This window comes from Echinops telfairi, unplaced genomic scaffold (assembly GCF_000313985.2).
Source record: "Echinops telfairi isolate 266 unplaced genomic scaffold, ASM31398v2 ScPeMD7_2;HRSCAF=8, whole genome shotgun sequence".
NCBI classification, from domain to species: Eukaryota; Metazoa; Chordata; class Mammalia; order Afrosoricida; family Tenrecidae; genus Echinops; species Echinops telfairi.
This window is the reverse complement of record NW_022103898.1, coordinates 45,099,680-45,121,834: the sequence shown is the minus strand read 5'-3', so window position 1 is coordinate 45,121,834 and position 22,155 is coordinate 45,099,680. Positions and strand designations below refer to the sequence as shown.

General features: G+C 35.2%; 1 protein-coding gene across 1 annotated transcript in view; it reads left to right on the top strand.

Moving 5' to 3' along the window:
- ALX1 (ALX homeobox 1) overlaps positions 1-21,176 on the top strand; it is a 22,714-nt gene extending 1,538 nt beyond the window's left edge. Inside the window, exons 2-5 of the mRNA XM_004700420.2 lie at positions 4-215; positions 2,957-3,261; positions 6,119-6,247; positions 20,600-21,176. Coding sequence (XP_004700477.2) covers positions 4-215; positions 2,957-3,261; positions 6,119-6,247; positions 20,600-20,920 — 967 coding nt within the window. The 3' untranslated portion in view covers positions 20,921-21,176. The remainder of the gene's footprint in view (positions 1-3; positions 216-2,956; positions 3,262-6,118; positions 6,248-20,599) is intronic.
- Positions 21,177-22,155: the final 979 nt, after the last annotated feature.

Below are 22,155 nucleotides of genomic sequence, written 5' to 3'. Positions count from 1 at the left end.
GAGCGAGAAGTTTGCCCTCAAGAGCCCGCCGAGTAAAACCAGCGACTTCTACATGGGCGCGGGAGGCGCGTTGGAGCACGTTATGGAGACGCTGGACAATGAGTCCTTTTACAGCAAAGCCTCGGCCGGCAAATGCGGCCCGGCCTTCGGGCCGCTGCCCCGCGCCGAGCATCACGTGCGCCTGGAGAGGACCTCGCCCTGTCAAGACGGCGGCGGTGAGTCGGCAGCACCGCCACCCGCCCTCCCGCCCGCTCGCCCGCAGGGGTGGGGGTGCAGAGGGAAGGCGGGGATGGCGGGTTCCCGGGGCGCTTGCGGCCGCGGGGTGCCCAGGCGCCCGGTGGTCTCCGCACGCTTCTCGGAGCAACGGCTCGTTCCCAGCCTTCTAGGGGTGTCCGGGTAGCTGAGACCCAGCGCCCCTCGGTTCCTGGAGCCCGGCGTCGACGGACCGGGGTCGAACCGGGGCGTAATTGGGTCAAGACGGCGCGCTTCCTCTGCGAGCCTCGCCGCCGGCGCGGGCGGCGCTGGAATCCGTCCCAGCTCCTTAGCGAAGCCAGAGACTTAGAGCTTCTTGGGTGGAATACGTTTTTGGTTTTGTTTGTTTGTTTCTTTTTTTTAATTGTCCCGATTAATCCTTTTCTTTCTTAAATTGGAGGGCTGCTAGATTAGTTTGGGGTTTGGGGGGCTTTTTGTTGCTCCTCTGAGTTGGCAGTACACCTCCATGTACATTTTTGTTAAGTGCCAAAGCCCTTTAAAATGCTTCCGGCAAAAAAAAATTCCCCTCCCCACCCCCTCCACTGCCGGGTTCAGCATTGTCTATTTTTCTGACTCCACTTTAAAAGTCACCATAGTTCAGAATGCTTCTGGGTGAAATCTTCAACTTTGAATGCCCAAGTATCTCAAAGCCAAAATGTTATCAAAACAAACCATCTATCTTTTCTATCTTGTAACCCAATACAAACCTATTATTTCAGATCGGGACAGCTAAAGCAAGTTTACAATTCCAAGAGGACTTTTTCTTATCATTGTATATATTCCACAGTTAATCTGTAAGGAGCCGGTTACTTTAAAATAACAAACGAATTAAGTGTGAGATATTTACAACAAGCGCCCTGCGCCCTGTTTTAATGAAGTTTCCCAATCTGACAGGGTACTGGCTCATGGTTCATTTCCTAAACATTTTTGTTCGAAAAATGGCAAAATTTAAAACGATCCTTTTTTATGTTGCAAATGCATTTCCACTTTCAAGGGCAAATATAAAAGGTTCAGACAAGCTTACAGAAAGCAATCTGCGAAATCCTTTCAACAATTTCTTTGGAATAACGAGCGATTATATATTTTTATTCAATACACTGAATTTTTAGTTTGCTGACTGTATTGGAGGCTTTAAACTTTTATATATACGCCTAAACTTCATTCATCTGACAGGGCTTTAAAAAAAATGGCCCTATAATGTCCTGTGATGATTGCCGGTTTGAACTCAAACACCGTGTTTTAAGTTGTCCGGAAATCTAATGGAAGAAGAAAAAATAGTTGATTCAATACGATTAAATTTTTTCTCAATCTTTAATTCAATATTACATTATTAAGATGAGTTTTAATTGGGACTTATTAAGGAAGGGGAGCATGGGCAGGCTACTGCTGAATTTAAGATCCCTTCTTTCAACAGAGATGCACTTAGACTCACTGCTTCCTCCCCTCCCCTTTCTAGGGCTAATTGCCGCAGTTCCCCCTTTAACTCTGCCCACGGAGACAAAAACGTATTTTAATCAGTCATGCCTCTTTTTTATGTTTAGTTTTACAGAACATTTTTCTCTGCATGAAAACTATTGGCTTGCATGTTTTAATGTAAGGGATTTCGGAATTTAAGCTATATTGGCATTAAACTTTCAGTTTCATGATTAACACCGTTATGAAAAATACATTATTGGGGATCATTTAAAAACAAAAATAAACGAAAAAACCCAAAACATGACAGTTCATTGGAAACTCTGGTCCTATCAGTTTGACTGCGTTTATTTTTTTAAAAAAAATGCTTCCAAACTAATTTTATGCATCCATTTTATTTCTGTGTGTGTGTTGGAGGAAAGGATTTACAGGACGCATTTTTGTTTTCTCTCATACTGTGAGCATGCAATCAAATAGGAAGGGAATCGGAATCGCTGAAATTAAAACACACTGGACGGAATGCCAGATGCCATCCATTGTTATGTCTTAATACATGTTTGAATATCTGTTTCACTTGAAGGACAAATAAAGCTTTCTGTCCTCAAAACATGTTTTAAGAGTTAGGCAGAAATCTGACATATTTAGGAAGCTGTGCAAGATGGATTTTTCAGCTAAAAAAATCTACTTAAACGTTAGCCTTTTTACAGCAAGCACTTCTAGAAACTGACTATTTAATTCACTTAAATATTTAGATTGGGTCACTTTTGAAAATAATTTTATAACGTGGACCCAAATATACAAAGGTAATATTTAAAACATGGCGGAAAGGTACCACATCACTAATCTTCACGGAGGGGGCAGGTTATTTTTCAGATTTTGGAATTTGTTTGACAGATATTATTTGAAATTGAGCCCTTTCCCGGTTATTTTTGTCTGCTGTGAATAAATGCCATTAAGTTTGGGTCACGTGCCTTTTTTTTCCTTTTCACTAAGGCTAGAGCACCTTTCAATTTGACTCCATTATTTTTATTATAAATTATGTGCATAAACATCACATTAACCCTGGAAAATAAGATGGTGAATTTTGTGAGTTCCATGTAAACATTTGTAATGGTTTTTAAACCTGTCCCACAGTGAGATGATAATAATACCTAATGTGATAATGAATTAATACTGGCACAGTCAGTCATTAACAGACTGATTTCCTGGTGAACGAAATCACTACAACTTTATTTCTTCATGGAGATGTTGCACAATCCTGAGAGCTGTTCTTTTCCCCATCTGGGTACAGTTAACTATGGCATCACGAAAGTTGAAGGACAGCCTCTTCACACGGAACTGAATAGAGCCATGGATAACTGTAACAGTCTCCGGCTGTCTCCTGTGAAAGGGATGCCAGACAAGGGAGAACTAGATGATCTTGGAGATAAATGTGACAGCAATGTATCCAGCAGTAAGAAGCGGAGACATCGAACCACCTTTACCAGCTTGCAGCTGGAGGAACTGGAGAAGGTTTTTCAGAAAACCCATTACCCAGATGTGTATGTCCGAGAACAGCTTGCTCTGAGGACCGAGCTCACTGAGGCCAGAGTCCAGGTAAGAGAGATAAGTGGAGGTCTTGGGGACGGTATGATGAAAAAATTCCAATTTGCCATACAGGAAGAAACTGACTCTAGGGTTAAGGATCATAACAGTATAATGTATGCATGTAGTTATAATAAAGTTTCTTTATGCTTGCAAAGGATTTGACTACTCACACAAAAGTATAAAACAAAAGGACATGTAAGTAAGTAATTCCAAAAGGATACAAATTGATAATTAGTTAAAGAGAGCAGGATATGATGACATGTCCCTGATTTCTGAAAATTAGCTTTTAGAGTGAAAATCTGAGTCATAGTTATCCATTTAGTAATTGATATGTATTATTTTGTTTTATCTGAAATTTATCACATAATAGGCTATAAATTTATAACTTCAATTGGTTTAGGGTTTTAATAAAGCAAAGGAAAAAAATGAAACAATCTCACAAACTCCTAATTGTTATGTTTATCATAATTTATTTTTTTTATTCATACATGTGGAATAATAAGAGAAAACGTATTTAAAGTTTTCTAGTCATAGTAGTTAGTTTCCAATATGTGCTAATTCATTGTAATTTTGAAATCCAGATTCATTATAAGGGTTTTGCAGAGGCAATAGGAATGATGATCCCAAACTAATTTTACTATAAATAATCCAAAATTTTAAGTAAAATGTACTCAAATCATCAAAACCAAAGACTTAAGTTTTTGAAATTCTTTAATGATTTAAACGAGAAAAAGAGGAAGGGGTAAAATTGTACCTTTTAAGAGTATTTTATTTTTTACTAGACTTGTTACTCCTTAGCTATGTTTTCTAAGTTCTGAGTTATAAGTTAGAGTTTAAAATGCAACAGTACCTCAAGAGAATGGACTTTTTTTGTGTGGTTTTTAGATTTTTAATATTGACTTTTGCAATTCCCATAAACCACTTCAATGGAGAAGTGAAAAAGTAGTGAAAATGTTGTTCTGCATCTTCCTTCTTAAGATTAAGCCCTGGGAAGGCCCTTACATCCTTAAAGACAACATCTGGCAGTGCCAGGGTAACGAGCAGCAGATTTTTGCTTCAGTCTGTGGAGGCAAATAGTTACTTTATCTTAGTTCAGGAAGTAAATATATAGCAAGTTGATGCTCACAAAGATTTTAAGAATTGTCACATATTAACAGGAGTCCTTCATGTGTGTTTTTGGTCTTGTGTCCATAGATTTACATTAGTTATACTTGTAACCATAGAAAAATATGTTTATGCACCAAGTGATCAGTTATGCACATTGCTTATATTCCCCTGTAACATTTCATCAAGTCCTGATTAATTTTTGTTTAGGACATGCGCAGAGAACCAGCCTGAAACTAATTTACTTGGGTTGTTCTCTTTCCTGCGCTTACGTAAGTGTGATAATTGGCACCTCTTTTGAGGAGATTGTCATGGTCTTTCTGTCAATGAAAAACACCTCTTACTAAATTCCATTAATGTGTCCACTACAAATTTTGCGTTGTTGTCCTGATACACATTTAGCAGAGTGCTAAGAAAATAAGCCATGTTTTGATGTCTGAAAATTCTTCAAAGTACCATCTTAAATTTGCAGTATGTCCTCAGGGGACATGCTCTGAGCATCTCATGGCAGGTGGCCCTACTGTGAAGATGAAGAGATAGAAGATTAGAATTGGAAAGGGAAAAGAGTGAGCATTTCAAATATATTTTAACGAAAGACTTCCCACCTTGCATTGTATGCTTGACTTCCTGCTTCTTTCCCAAACATGTTATATTCTGGACGTAATTCCATGAAGAAGATTAAGGAGCTTCCTCAAACCTGCTTTGACATAATGTCCACTCAGAAAAAGTATTCAATTATGTAGAGTGAATATAATATTATTTATCATCACTTAACACATTACAAAATATTGAAATGAAATTTGGAGAATCTTAAGTGTGAATTAAGGGATATTTAAAACTCAGAAAAAGACCGTGTCATGATGAAATTTCTGGTATGCCATTAGAAAGAATTTAAGAGACAATGTAATTACACAATTGAGACCACACTAACACATGGGCTTTCTGATATTTAGCTCTTTTAGTCCCACATTTATATTAGCTGTAAAAGTTTTAAGTTACAAAAATAATTGTGAAGACATCTGGGCACTTTTTCATAAAGGAAAATAAGTGTTATAAGTCATGTAAGTTGCATATCAAGCAACTTTGAATACTTCCAAATCAGATGATTCCATTTCACCTGTCATTTTAATTGTTTTCTATTCCTATAATTATTTTCCTCCTCCTCCCATGTTTCTTGTATAACCTTTATGATAAATATCTTAGAAGATGGTCTAAGTATTGGAACAACCTGGCAGGTTCTTCTGCTTGTGATGTTTGTTAAAGGTGAACACGCACATAGACATTCATGCCCATGCATGGTATCGAGGACTCAAAAAGTTTGTGCAAAGATTCCATTTTATCTGACCCAGATGTTAATTTAATTATATCACTCAGTCCAAACTTCAAGTTCTAAATGTGTCCAGACTCTCAGCATTCTCACAGAGGAGGGCTATCAATAAGATTTGTTTTGAGATACAGAGTCTGCAACATCATATAATCTAATTTATTTTCCTTTTCGTTAAGTGAAAAATGTTAAGCGTTGCCATATTGAATAAATATCCAGAATGTCTCCTTTCTATTTCCCTTAAGTTATGTCTCCTAGTGGGCACATCATTTCTCCTATCAGGATATGAAAAGAAGTAACAATCGTAATGCCTTTCTTGACATAAATTCCCTTTTTTGTGGTTGACCTGGCTTACCTTTCTGGTTTTAACTTTTTTAGTGTTACATTTGCCTTCTCATCGATCCATTACTTAAAAATCTACATTTTTTTTAAATTAAGGTTTGGTTTCAAAATCGAAGGGCTAAGTGGAGAAAAAGAGAACGTTATGGCCAAATACAACAAGCCAAGAGCCATTTTGCTGCCACCTATGATATATCAGTTTTGCCAAGGACAGACAGCTACCCACAGGTATGTTAAAGTACCAATACTACTGATAAGAGAAATAGATGGGGTTTGTATATCCTTAACTAGTTAGCATAGGATTTACTTTATCTGATATTAGAAGTCAGAATGAAAAATGTAAGCACTACAGAAGTTTGTTAATATTGAATAGATTTTAATTATACTAAATTGCTTTATTATTTTCTTTCATTCCCATATACTTAAAAAATGTTTCAGGGTATCTTCCCTTTAATACATGTTATAAAAGTGTATCATTAAGTAGATTTTTCTCTTAAATATGCAATATTTTAATTATTTGTGCTCCCTGCCTTTGATAGCTTTTGAAGATAAAGCTTTGTTTGGCATAGTATACAAAAGGATTTCAAAATTTGAAGCAAAACTGCTTGATGTGATTGAACTATAGAATTTTATGCTATCTGTAAGAGCTCCCAATAAAATCATTGAAAAAGAAAAAGATGGTGGAATTTTCCGACAAACTTTTTAAAGCCTCCCGTTTCCTTGCCTGTTGTTTTAAGAACCACAACCATAATTTAGTGTCAAAATGGCTTATGAAACTTTATTAGGCACAAAAAATAACTTTTTGGTCATTTTAGATTTGAAATGTTTCATTTTAAATATCATTCAGATTCTATATATTTTAAATTATTTTTAAGAAATACTTTAAAAAATAATAGAAGCTCTCAGCACATTTCTAATTTTTTGAGTGCTCTTTGTAGAAAGTATTGTGATGTATGTGATTAAAATGGTCATTTTTTTATAATTGGGTATGTTTTCTCATGCCGAATAATAATAATAATCCAAACCGTGTATGTTGCATGAAAAAGGAACGTTTGTAAAACAGGGTTGAATAGAAATGCCAGTTGCAGTTGAGTCGATGCTGGCTCCTGGCAAATCCGTATCTATGAGAAGAGAACTGTGCCCCACCATGATGCTTCGGAAAAGGTCAGGCTTCCAAAGTACCTCTGGGTGAACTTGAACTACCAACCAGGCCATCTATTATTTATTTTATTATTTCATTTCTTATTGCTTCATGAGCCAGAATTGACGTGGTGGCGGTGAGCTAGAGAAAACTTTAAAAATATAAATGAACCATGTGCCGAAAACAGAGCTCTGTGCGTGATGGCTCCTACCACACAGATTAGTGTACTCACTGTAGCTCCAGCCCTTAAGAGTGTTCATGTCTGTCAACTGTAAATGAATATTCTAGAATATGAACTAGTCTTGTGATTTTATGCTAGCCTGTGTATTCTTTTGCCTTTGTCATCCTTGAGATCTGTCTTGGTAATTTCACTCTTCCAGATAAATTCACAAAATTCATTATGTGTAATAATACAGAACCATGATATATCTGATAGGTTAAACGTCATAGGGATCACTTTGTCCAGTTCTTTCATTTAAAAAGTGAGGCAACTAGGCCCAGTTGAGTTAGAGAATCTGGCCAAGATCACACAAGTCTATAGAAGGTGGCTGCTGCTGAGCCTTTCCATGGACGTTTACTGGAAAACCAAAACTTTATGTGCTCCTCGAATGAATCCTTATATCTGCTATAAAAGACTCTTATTTCTTGTCATAAGGTTAATGAACTTAATTGACTGGATGTTTGTGATTGTCCTGGTTCACTTCTAAACAAAATGCTCTGGGAATGTTGCCTCGGATGGCTGTCAACTCCAGGAAGGCAGCGACCTCTGCCTACTGCTGGGGGGGCGTGCACCTAGGACAAGTGCAGTACTGTTCTCCCGTCTCAAGCTTCCCAACCTTGTTCTGAGCAGCTGACACGTATGAATTCATGTAAGCCTCACAGCTACCATGCGTCATACGTGTTAGTGTCTATCCCCGTTTCTCAAATGAGGACATTGAGGCATGGAGAGGTGAGCCATTTATTTGATTCTACGAGTAGTAAAGTTCAGATTTCACCATTGGCTACCTGACGCCCACATATAGGATCTTTACCCTCAGTCTCTCCTACTGAAGATTTTTAAATTATAATTTACTACCAATAAGCATTACTTGAGTTTCACTATTAGAGCTTGTGCATAGTTCAAGAAACTGGAAACAGTCACAACCAGTAAAATAACAGTAGAGAAATACAATGATAATTGCATATGATTTACGTAATTTAAAGCAACTTGACCATTGTGACTAGAAATCATACAATTATGAATTGTGAGCTCTTTTTAAGTTGATTTTAAACAATATTGCCATAAATATTCCTAAAATAATTTTACATCTTTTCCCCCATCATTTTCTTTCAGTCTTTTATTACTTTCTTTTTAAACCGTCTTTCTGTTTTCCACTTCTCTGTTCCTTGCTGCTATCTGCCTGACTCCCTTTTCTTACTCACTATCACATAAAGCATTTCCATAGTGCCCACTGACTCCGTTTTCTTACTCACTATCACATAAAGCATTTCCATAGTGCCCACTGACTCCGTTTTCTTACTCACTATCACATAAAGCGTTTCCATAGTGCCCATGAAGCTCTGTGTAAGGAATCAATGTGTCTTAATAGACTCTGACTACATATCCCTCTTCTTCCCCGAGGGTTATTTTGCCATTGTATTATTAAGCCTCAGAGCTTTAGATATTTTTGATTAGCAGAAAGTGACTCTTAATTGTACAGGCAAGAAAGGAAATGTATAGCATTTTGCACTTTCACAAAAAAAGATGAAAATGTTTTCTCACAATGGGAATTTTGTACTATTTCTATTACCTGTGATATTCTCATCATTTGTGCATTGGTTATACCACCTCATAATTTAAGGAGGACAGCATGGAAAACATGTTGAAGTTGGTTTTGACAGTGCATTGTATTAACAAACACTAAAAACAATACTCTAAAATCCGTAACATTTCTCTACTAGTAAGTATTTTAATAATTGGATGTTAAAGATTCTGAAATCAAGGGTCTATTCCCACTAAAACTGTTGAATAAACCTAGGGGAAAATTCCATATTTAACTGTTAAAAATTATGATTGGCTTGAATTTTTTTCTGTTTGCTTGAGGAAAAAAATCACACCAAGATCGTGTCTTCAAGTTCCAGCCTAAAGAAAATTTATGTTAGCATGGGTCTCGACAAAAGATATTTGTAAGGGTAAAATAGGAACTGAAATAGATCTCAACAACGCTACACAACAGGACATTGAATTTAATTATTGTTACTAAAATTTTAGGAAAAAAACAAACAAACTATGAACTGGTTGGAATGTAAAAAATGTTGCAAGCTGGACAGAAATAAAGCATTAGCAATTTGTCAGGAAAGCAAAAAGCACACATGGATGTACATAAAAAGTAGAGATGATTTTGAAAATTATCCCCATCGAGCCTGCTAGGTGTAGATAATAACCTTTCCTGGAATAAGCATATATATAAATATTACCTGTTTGTGCACAAATAGTAATATTTTTAAAGTGCATTTAAAATCATTGTTACAACTGGTCTTCATTAACCTATAGTAACTACTGTTATAACAGAAATTATAGCTAACATTTGAGAAATTATTTCAAGATAGACAATGTGTTTCCTGCTTATAGCTTTTTAATTCTTTAAGTGGAGCTAAGTTTTCTGAGTTTAGAAGTCTAGCGCTCTTTATGTACCATTTTTACCGATTCCATTACCGAGCAATGAAACAGTTCAATTTTGACTCTAAGACGTCATATCACTTTGTAAAGTAAAAATACTTCCTTGCTTTGCATTTAGAAACATTTAAAAATTCCTTTAAAAAGATAACAGAGCATTTAAAAAGTCTTTACTTAACCTGGCTCATATTCTATACACACAAACAAGGAAATGAGGTGTGTTCTGGTAATATGAATGGCCCCTTGTGAAGATTTTTATGTCAATAGTTATCTGTTTTAAGAGAGTATATTTCGAAGCATTGAAATGTGGCATCTTCTTTTTAAAGTCTTATGTTTTGCTCACAGTATCCGTTGTCATTTGGCAACACTATAGCTAAATGAAGCAATGTGATATTTTTAAAAACAATTTCACTACTTGTGCTAAGTTGGTTCTCTCTGGAATCCCCATCCCTTCTCCTAAGCCTTATTTCCTCCAGGAGCTCTCCCCTGAATCCGTCAATCAGTGCAACACTTTCTTGCTTACATGGAAATGGGTTGCAGAAAATTTCTGCCTCGCCATTCAGGTTGTGAAATATTTTAAAAAGATGACGTAGTTCCAACTCATCTTTGTATTACCACCGTTTTAAACAAGTTACATCACTAAATAGATGTGACTAAAGGAACTGCTGCACATGAGTATGTATTCAGGAATACAATATAAAACAAAAATTCACCCATCCTCACCAAACAACTGGTTTCTGAATCTCTGCTGTTAGATAGCTCTGTGGGCCTGGGCAATTTACGTTTCCTCTTTGGATCTTAATTCCTCCTATTTTTAAAAGGAGCAGACTAGAAAGATCCCATTCAGCTTTTTAAAAAATTATTCCAAAGTTATTTGCATTTTACCCAACCAGTATTTGTCAAGAACTGTCTTAAGCTATGAGGATACATGAATAATCCAGCCAGATAAAATTCCCTGCTTTGTGATTATAAACATGATTGTGATTATTGACATTATCACATCAGCTGCAGTCCAGCTGATCCTGATACTTGTACTAAATTCAACAAGCATTTCTTGATGCAAACTAGACCCACCAAACTAAAGGTGCATGCATAATTTTCTCCTCAGAACCTAATCAGCAAGCAAGGATCTATCGACGTTACAAACGAATGTGTTTCCAATGTAGTGAAACCCAAGCATCTTAAAAATAATTATTTTGGTGAATAAGATATTTTATCTTAAGGTGTTAACATCTTCTTGGTGATTTTAGACAGCCTACATTCTTAAAAGAAAGAGTGTCTTACAGCTACTAGATTTGACTCGAGGAGCCAAGGCACAGGGCCCAAACTCTTGGCGATGACCGGAAAGTTCAGTGGGTCCAAGCCACCAGCTGTTCTGAGAGGAAGTCCTTTGCTTCTTAAAAAATCACAGCTTTTGAAATCCTGAAGGCCATTCTGCTTTATCGGATAGGGTCACTCAGTTGGAATGACTTGTTTTGATTTGGTTTATATTAACCCAAAACATTAACAGAATCATTTGCTAGCTGAGTAACTTTGGTTAAATCCCTTAACTTCTTGGCTCCCCAGAGTCTCCATTTATAAATGGAGGTGTAGATGGTGAATGTTTGGTTAACGTGAAGATAAAAGTGAGTTTTAAATGGCAAAATACTTTGTTTTCAGTCAGTGGATATGAGGAGAAGCCCTGGTGAGGTCGTGGTCACGTGTTTGGCTGAGATCTGCTGGAGAAAGATGGGCTTTCTGTTCCTGGGAAGAGTTAGTCTCGGAAGCCCGGTGTGGTCACGATGAGTCAGAGTCGACTCAGTGGCAGTCCGCTTTTCTCTTTTCTTTTTCTGGTGATTCATGTAATGACTATGGACTTGATAATCAGAGTTATAGGTTCAAATCCTGACTTTGACACTTCATGGCTTTCAGATCTATGGCAGATGCATTACTTTTAAGAACATTTCTCCTTATGAAATGGAGATAAATGTTCATGAGATATACACAAGGCTTAAGCAAAGGAACACATGCCGAAAGTACTTGGGCCATTCATTGACTCATAATGAGTACCGATTAAATTCCAAACCCACCGCCATCCAATTGTTTCCAGTGACGAGTGAACCCTGGACAGGGTTCTGAGATGATCATTCTTTATGGGTACAGACAGTCTTATCTTTCTCCAGCAGAGCAACTGGCTCGTTGGAACCGCCATTCTGAATGACTGTAAGCCCCTGCCCCACCCACAGCACCACGAGAGCTCCTTAATTAATAAATAGGAACAGCTTTATTGTAGCCATTCATCATTATAAATTTGGTTATACAGTAGAGTGATTCCTAAGTGGTTTGAGTAGTCTCTTGTGCTGTAGCATTTAAACTAATCCAATCTGAGTAAATTTACTAGTTAAAGTTAATCTTGGCCATCATAACTAAGAGAAAATCTAATTTAGTTAACTAGGCTTTTCTCTCTAAATTAGAATGACCAAATATGGCAACTTTAGGAAATTTTGAGTATATTTTAATCCGCCCCAAAATAATAATCTCATGAAGGAAATAACATTTTAAAAAGTTGAGGTTTTTTCACACCAAAGTTTTGAATGAAGTTTTGCCTAGTGTAAAGTGAGAATCAGAACTGACACTGTGTTTGTCCAGTGTGTATAGGACACACCGTAGCTAGTGTTTTATTTTGTTATTGTTTGGGGTTTTTTTTGCTATGGTGATGACTTTATAAGCATGTATCCTTTTGAATTTGAATATAGTAAGAATGGATAATTGATATTGCAGATTTAAACTGTACACTATTACTAGTTTAGCAAATAATAAACCAAGCTTAAAATCATGTGAGATTTTTAGATGATTTAATTTTTTCTATTATGCAGTGATTATTGAATATATTGTTTATCCTCCCATTTTTTAAATTACCTGTTTATATATTAATCTAAAAGTTTACTTTTATTAAACTAATTGAATATGATACTCTTGTCTCTTTCAAACCCCAGTTTCATGACAACTGGAGCAGTTTTTACCTTTGGATGAGAAAATGTCCCATTTTAATCTCATTCCCACTTTTGTCTCAAGCATTTGAAGCATGTGACTAAGCAAAACCCTTTAAACTGTTAATAATAAGCAATACTTGATATGTTGTGTCATGAATGCTATCATGTCTCTGAATCATCACAAGGGAACCATCATAGAGTTATACAGTGAAGTGTCCCTCATGGTTTGTGAATCAACAAAAATGTCACCTGCCACCGCTAGCTAAACAAGCATATGGATGTTGCCCAGTTTCTCCCTGATTACAAGGCACCAATACGTAAAGCCATGAGGACTCTCTAGTGAGGTGTTGTTGTCAGGTGTCACTGAGTGTTGTCAGGTGTCATACCACCGTGTGCACAGCAGAACGAAGCGCTGCCTGCTCCTGCAGTCTGCTGTTGCTCGAATAAATGGATTTGTGTTCTTAAACTCGTTAAAGTTCTTATGTAATTGAAGGCATAAATATACATAAAGTTTATATAAATAGTTATAAAGCATACTGAGTAAATATGTATACAATATATTATTTATATATATTGAGTATCATAATGGCTAAGTTTGATTTTATGCATTTTTAAATTCTAAATCATTGAGTATGAAATATATGAAACTTTACATGAACTCATAATTGCTTGTAAAATCAGAAAGGTAAACTTTCCACGGTGTCTTTAGTAGAAATAGAATATGAATATGAAGATGGCTTTACTCAGGATCACTGAGAGTAAGTCTAGAGTTCATATGTGCCTACAAGTGGACCTGTTGGATGCAAATTAAAATATTGGCATATTTTTGTTGCAAGTAATTTATACCCTAGAAAAATTTGTATTCTTAATTTGTGCTTCTGAAAATTGTGACTTTTATTTTAATCAGGGATTGTGGCATTAAGATTAATGAGGAGGCACTGATAAAGCCGACAGACATAGCTACCATGCATCTTCTAGGATGCATGTGTAGAATATGAGACTAGTTGGAAAATACTCAACATGAGCATTGTTGCTTGCTAATAATCAATAAAATATCAAATTCTGGAAGCTACTGTTACATTATCTCTTTAAATGAGTAGAGTTGAAAAGTTTTACTTAAATATATAAATGGTGAGATTTTCTATTCATCTTTGTAATGATTCTAATTGATAAACATAACAGCACAGGGGAAAATATTGTTTCTTCTATCGTTGGCTTGCAGCATTTTCAAATCTCATTTGAGGAATATGAGATCATTTTTCTGTTATTCTAATATCATTTGTGATAATCATTTTATGAGACTTTATTTTTTAATGGTTTACACTAACAAGAGATTTGCATTTTTATTTTTCCATAAAACAGTTTTGTCTCAGCTTATCTGTCTCATACTACTATTATATCTAGTAGTGATTTTATTCTTTCATATTAGAGGTATTCATTCTTACTCCAAATTTCTATCCATTGTTCAAGAATAGAATTTTATTGAGATTTAAACTGGTAGTCAACAATAAATTATACTCATTTTCTAATAAAAAGTTCTCATCACTTCACTTTTACCAGACTATATTTTAAAAAGATACTTTGGAACATTTGATATGTATACCATCTGAAAAGATTTATTTTTGGTGTGACTTAGATCTGATAAATAGGGACTAATATATATTTATTTCAATCTCAGATAGATTTTTCTATTGCTTAATTAATTTAAGCTCCTTTTTCTAACAGGTGTTCATGTTCACTGAATCACAAATTCACAACTTCACTCTTTAGGGAAATACTTTTGTTAATTTTTCCAGTAACTTACTATTTTAATAAAGTGGGAAGTTAATGGGACCTTAATTTTGCTGACAGTGAAAAATATATGTAATTTAACATATGCTATTTATTGATATCTTATCACCCTAAATCTTAAGGGGAAGTAGGGAAATAAATTATAGATATCCTTAAAACATTGAACTGCTGGAAAGTGATGTTTGCAACATTTAAAAGTGATCATCTGAAAACATCAGGTAAATTCATGATAATGTGCCACAGTTAAGTATTGGCAAAAGTACAAAATAGTCAGTGAATGTTAGCATTGTATCAAAAAAGAAATTACAAAGCGAACATCAATTTTGATACAGAAAAATTATCGTTGTAACATCGTAACAAATACTTCTTTATGAACCTCTGATCTGGGCTTTAAAGCAAGCAACAGAAAAGTGTGTGGACATGTGATGTGAGTGGTGTGTATGTGTGTACAATTGTGTGTATGTGCATGATTAATATATGTGCACATGGCATGAGTGTGCACTTGTGGAGGGGTATTTTGGTGTTGGTGGTGGGAACTATAAGCAATTTTTTTTATAGAGGAATAGGATTCAACAGACTGATTTCAATAGAAAAATAGAATTCAGTTAGTTAGGCTTGTATGCTATAAAATTCAGGAAAGGTGCCTATGAATTCATTTTCATGTTGTCCAGTCTTTTCATTAAGTTCCCATTAAATCTCATCGATTGCTGTCTCTTGAACTGCATGAGCATTAGAACAAAAATATACTATCGTGAATCTCTTTGATTTTTTTTCATGCAGAACTACTTTCATAATGGAAGCCAAGACTAACAGACGTACGTTTCTTTAAATAGTTTCCTTTAAAAGTATCAAGAATCAGAACAGTCATATCAGCAAGTATACTAAAAATATCCATCAGGTTTATTGTATTAAAATTTTCTTTGTGGTTCAGTTACAAAGAATATATTTATATCAAGTTTCTAAGACAAATGAGATTTATATTTTCATGTCTGTGGTTGTCTTATTTGACTTTTATTCATGACAACTCTGTTTCCATAACAAAGAGCCCTAAACACAAATAATATGTTGCTGTCTGCTACCATCAAGACAGCCCCTAACTAGACCCTGTATCTATTGTTTTTAATTCTTCAGAAGAAAAATAAATGTTAAATCAATTTAGTTTTAGTTTGGAGAGAATCAGAAAGACAGAAAAAACTTTGCATCAGAATCCCAAAGCATGGAATAATTGTTACATTTTTATTTGATTAAGAAAGATTTAAGGGGCAAATATCCAAGGTACAGTGTAGTAAGTTGGCTGAACTGCCATTCATAGTGATGGGGGCATTTGTCTAAGTTACCTGGACAAGGTTTTGAACATCCCCCTAGACCTTTTAAAACATGTTGTGAAACACATTAAACCATGGTTCTTCACTTCTTTTAAACACAACAAAGAAGAAAAAATGTAAAGGCATGCCTTCTGACAAAAACAAAACAAAGCACATGAAAGAAGGATGTGTGTATTATTTAATAATGTTGTTCCTGGTTGTGAAGTTGTTGAATATGATTTAGCTAGAAGTCTACAAACCCACCTGAGAACTTATGTATCTCTTGGTTTTGTGATTCATGGTAGGGGTCTGTGCAATCATCCAAAAAAGAGTAGTTGTTCTCTTGAGGAAAAATGCCCGTTTTCTTTCCAGAATTTAACAGCAAGTATAAAATTTCTTTTACTGAATCAGAGAAGGAAATAGTGTATTGCTTCTGTTGATAAATATGTAAAAGTTGTAAATGGCAAGCATACACTTTAAAAATCGGTGCTTAAATAAGAACAGAATCGGTGAAGAGATGAAGGCGCAGTGGACTGAGATCACCTACACAGCAGTAGACTTAGTCAATGACAGACTTAATCAACTTAATCAAATATTGCCTTCTACTCTTAACAAAAGGAGATGATTCAGAACAAAGGGAGTACCTACCAGTTTCTCTAAAGTGGTCCGACCACATCCAGATTATATTTTCTTGTTGATTCTATATAGGTAAGGGAAAAGGTATCAATTCAATAATGCCATGATATTTAGAAAAGCATGAGTAAATTTCTGCAGAATCTGAAAATCATGGTTAATGGTGGAATGGTTAACCAGACTGAAGGTTTTTAGATGGGGTTCAGAGACTTGAGCATGGTTTAAGAATTGTCTAATGCTATTTAAAATGATTATATATAAGAAGGATGATACTTATACCATGTAGTTTTAAGGACAGGTATAAAAATGATAGGCATAGAAATATTGCAGTTCACAGTAATGGAGCTCTTGAAAAGGAAATACTGTATGGGCATTTGGTAACAAGTGTGTGTCTTATGAATGGACGTAATCAGCATCTCTTAGGTAGATAATTGAAAGTGTACAGGGGCCTTTCTCATTTGTAAAGAAGTTGGCCTTCAATAGGATTTGCTAAATCTAGTTGATTTTGAGGATTGCATTTTTATATTATCTTTACCATTGTTCTTTGAGTTTTTTAAATACAGATACGCTATTAAATTAATCAGCCTTCAAGAACATACACCTATCGTGGATAATAAGCATGTAACAGGAAAAGAAACCCCATAGATAAATGTAGTTAGTAAGGTATTACACCATTTCCTGATTTCGATGACATATATTTGGTACAGTGATGCTGGGGTTCAAATCATGAACCACTGGAGTTAAGGAGCCTTGCTGGCCCAATGTCTCTCCGAATAAAAGGATTAATGGTTAAAACCCAGCAGCTACTTCAAGGAAGCAAGATAGAGCAATCTGCTTTCACAAAGACTAACTATAGTTTGGGAAACCCGACAGTGCAGGTCCTCTCTGTCCTAGAGGGTCATTCTGAGTCAGCATCAAGGCTACCTTGTTTTCATATTGGAGCTATGCAATCTCAGGTAAAGTTTTAAAACTCTCTAAAGTTTTGCCTTCTACAAAATCGGGTTAGTAAAGCACTCATCTTTTAGTGTGTTCAGATGATTAAATGTATCAATAAAAATGTAATTAATTAATGCAATGTAATGATTATGATAATTAATCAATAACGATCACCTATCGTGAGCAGCTCCAGTGGTGCTTTGGGATAAATGTCATCAGTTGGTCCATGGGAGAAAGAAGTGGCTGTCTGTGCCTGTCACAGTGGTCTCTGTGAATCACAATTGATTTGATGGCAATAGGTTGGGTTTTTACTGGATCATGACCATGAGCTTGATCATCATCAGAGGAACTGCTTCAGAGGATCTAAAGCTACAATCCACTGAGGATTTCTCATTTAATTTATTTTTTTATGATTTACACCTAGCTCTTTGATATAGAAACCAGCTAGATCTGTAAAGTCAAATAAAAGTGTCAGAATATTAAAAATAAAATAGAGGGAGAGAAAGGAAAAAGTGGGAGAAGGGGCTAGATACACACTTCCTCCTCCACCTCCTCCTCCTCCTCCTCAAACCAGGATCTATCGAATGTGTGAAGTGTGTATCTCTATCCTATGGCAGACTCTTCAAAAGAATGAATGGCTTCTCAGTAAGGCATAATACTGCTATCCTAACTCTCTACGAATCTGTTTAGAAATACTTCTATGTGTTAGAATTTCTTTCATCAAAAGTAGTATATTTATCATGCTTGATCATGTCCATATAAGAAATTTTGAACAAAATATTTGTCCCATGTCATAGAAACTAGGGATTTTTTTTCAATTTTAAGTAGGTTTATATTGTTTTAGAGATAATTTTTTTGCTTACTTTACATTCATGAAGTATCTTCATTTTCTTTATGCTGTCTTTGTACATATTTATTACTACAATTCTGTTACCTCCATATACTTCTAAGATTAGTTTCTTCCTCTATATGTTTATGTGTTATCCAGTTAATATTTATTAAAGTTGATTTTTATTTATGGAGAAAGAATAGAAAATTGTTTACTGATATTATAACAATACATTATTTGAAAGCATATCTTCTAAGGATTTAACAAAATATGTATTTATATGAGAATGGACTATTGGTGGATGATTTATGAATTTTAACATTACTTATAAACTGAGAAATCCTTTAGCAAAAACAAAATGCAAATAATCTTCCTTACCACTTTTTTGCCTTTCATTTATTTTTTAAAAAGATGTGAGCAAGTTCACTTTTGATTTCCTGAAAGAGCTTTTGTTAGACATGTGACTGTGGTTTTTGCAGTGTAGCACAATGTTTGATTGAACGTCAGAGGAAAATCACAAAGATCAATCTGGAAGACCAAGTTTGACAGAGTAATGGCATTAACAGCGCCTTTGTTGGTTTGAGATGTATAACTCAGCATTCACTAGCACCAATATTGGGTTAACGTGGAATGCAGATAGCAGCGTGAGCCCAAACTAAAACACAGCCCATGGAGAGGCTTAAAGAGTAATCAAGGGTTAGATATGCAGATTATTATGGATAATCATATATTTAGCAGATTTAAAGCTGTTTATATGACTCAAAATCATCTAGTAGTAGATATTTATGTATTTATTTATAATACTTAAAGAACCATTTTAAAAACAACTGTGAAATGAACATCTTCTTAATTCATGAAGGCTACCTAAATGCAGAAATTTCATGTGGAGGCTTTGTTTTATGTTTTGAAACTCGTTTAGTGGGTCTTTCCCAAATAGCAAGGTAACTAATTTACCAGTGTATTCTAGACATTTTTAAAGCATATTTTTGTTTATTAATTTAAATCAATTTGCCATGGAAGTATTATTTAAGCTCGAATATTATAAGACTGTGCCTAAATTTATCTGCAGTAGCTTAGAATCACGATGTAAAAAATTAGCTAAGAAACATTGATTGTTCTTTATTCATTCTTTTTTTATTACCCTGCCTGTAAAAGTCTGATGCAAACACAAGTATTTTGTTGGGTTCTAATTCATATCTATAATAAGTTAGAAAAAAACTGTATGTATTTCAGCTCCCAAGGCTACACTTCTAGGTACCAGACAGCATTCTCCTTTTTCATTTTCCAGCTCCTGTTGTCGTGATTTTCGCGGTCCCCTTATTATTGCATATCATTGCTGTTTTTTAAATTCTCATTTAAATACTTCATATTTAAAATTCATATTATAACCTTCCCCCTTAGTATTTCTTTAGCATGGTAATTGCATCAGAAAATTACAAGTTTACTGGTTTTATTGAATTGAATTTTTTTATTTTTAAAATATTCTTATACATTTTTCACTAAAAATTATAACCCAATTTTCAAATTTTTGTGTCAAATATTGCTTTAATTATATTCATATGCTGCTCTTTGTTAGTTATGTATTCCCAGGTATAGTGTCATTATTTGCTAAGCTTTATGCTTTAGAATTTAAATTTACATGTCACATATCTCTTTCAATTTTACTGTACCATATACCAATTTACAAAACAATGTTCAAAAATAAAATCAAATTTAATTATAACATGTAAACACATATATATTTGTTTGTTGGGCAGTTTTAAGGGACAGAAAAAAATTAATGAAAGCAAAATTTTTCTCAAATGTGTTTGATCAAAACCTATCTTTATAGACCACACAGCCTCGTGGCAGCAATGCCTCCCAACAAAAACTGCCACACCAAAGCAAACAGCTGTCGAATTTTTTTAAAGTCTCATTTTGTTCATCTTGTTAAGAAGATGAAAGCTGTCTTGAAACTTAAAACTATACTTTAAACGCTTTTTAAGCACATGAATTGATCATGAAACATGACAACCATTCCCATTCAATTTTTAAAAACTCATGACTATAAAAAGAACACCCACTAGATTGACAGATTTGGGGAATATTTCATGTGGTCAAGTATGTGGTTTCTGTAACTTATTACACTGTAACCAAGTGGAAGAATCTTTCAGATAACTGTTTTCAGTCATTGTCTCGTGTGCTTAGAATAATTACAGAGCACTCGATAGGAGTAAACATTGACCAGTTAACACAATTTAGTAAATGCAATTTAGCCAAAGTCGGAGAAAAAAAGTGAGAATGTGTAAATGTAATGTTTGTTGTCTTATATATTGCAGATTCAGAACAATTTGTGGGCAGGAAATGCAAGTGGCGGTTCTGTGGTGACCTCATGCATGTTACCACGTGACACTTCCTCCTGTATGACACCTTATTCCCACTCGCCTCGGACAGACTCCAGTTACACAGGGTTTTCAAACCACCAGAACCAGTTCAGCCACGTCCCCCTCAACAACTTTTTCACTGACTCTCTTCTTACCGGGGCTCCCAATGGACATGCATTTGAAACAAAGCCAGAGTTTGAAAGGAGGTCTTCCAGTATTGCGGTTCTTCGAATGAAAGCCAAGGAGCATACCGCCAATATTTCATGGGCCATGTAACATACGATACCTTTTTTATTTTTGTTTAATAGCAAGGTAAAACATTTTTATCTCTCATATTTAAAGAATACAACAATAAGCTGCTTTGTGTGGAATTGCTGAAGGTCAAGTTATACAATGAGACCAGCTTAAGTAAATAGATGTTATTATTTAACATTAAAATTTAACAACAAACTTCTGAAAATACTAAATAGATTTACCATCCATCAGTCTCTACAAACTGTTTTAGTAGTAAGATTTTCCCCCCTATTGTACAAATCAGTGAAATATGATCATGCAACTTAAAAGAATAAATGTGTTAAATAAATTCCTCTGTTATAGATTGATTGATGTGAATTCAGTATAACAAGAAATCTCTTGTAAAATAATATGTGGTAATGGAGGAACTGCCCTGGGGAAAATGTCAGATACCAAGCTGACAGCTAAATATTGAAGAAGGGTGTTTGGGGTGAGTTAACTGCATGTCAGTCTCTCTAGGGGCTGAAGATGCAGTGGGCATATCCCCTTTGCTGAGAATTTATCTCTAAGCTGCAAAGATGTTTTATCTCTGGATGCTTCACTGAATTTACACTCAGAGAAAAAGCACTTTTCTACAATGAATAGCATTCACATAAAATTTTTGGATACAGTTTCCTGAAAGTACATTCCAGTATGATTTAAAATCATAGTCACAAAACTTTTTTAAATATGCCACCACTTTATCAACAACCACAGCAGCAAAGTCAACAGGAACGTAGAAGCCTAGTTATGAAAGAAAGGCCAAAATAAGCCAAAAAACCTGCTCATGTCTTCAGACAACAATTGTGTTGATTATACACTGCGCACACAAATGTCTAATGAAATCAGTTAAAAGAGTAACTTATTTGAACATCTTTTATTCCGTGGGCATGTATGTGTGTGCATACATGTACGAACGTTTGTTTCTTAACATATTAGCCTTTCAGCATTTTCCACTACTGTGGTTGTACATAGGGAATTAAGACGTCAGAAGGCTCACTAACATTTCTGGTGGAAAAGAAGGGAGGAAAAATACATTGCATCTGGAAAATTGCTAACCCCTTTGATTTACTTCTCCTCCCTTTCCCCTGTCACATACCAAGCTTTTTCAGATGAGTGAAATGTCAACCCCCTTGAAAGACTCTTAAATTCATAAAGGCACAATAAATTAATTGAAATGAAGACGACGTCCAAGACTCAAATCAAAGTAGGCTCTGCTCTTTGTACTCTCTCGGAAT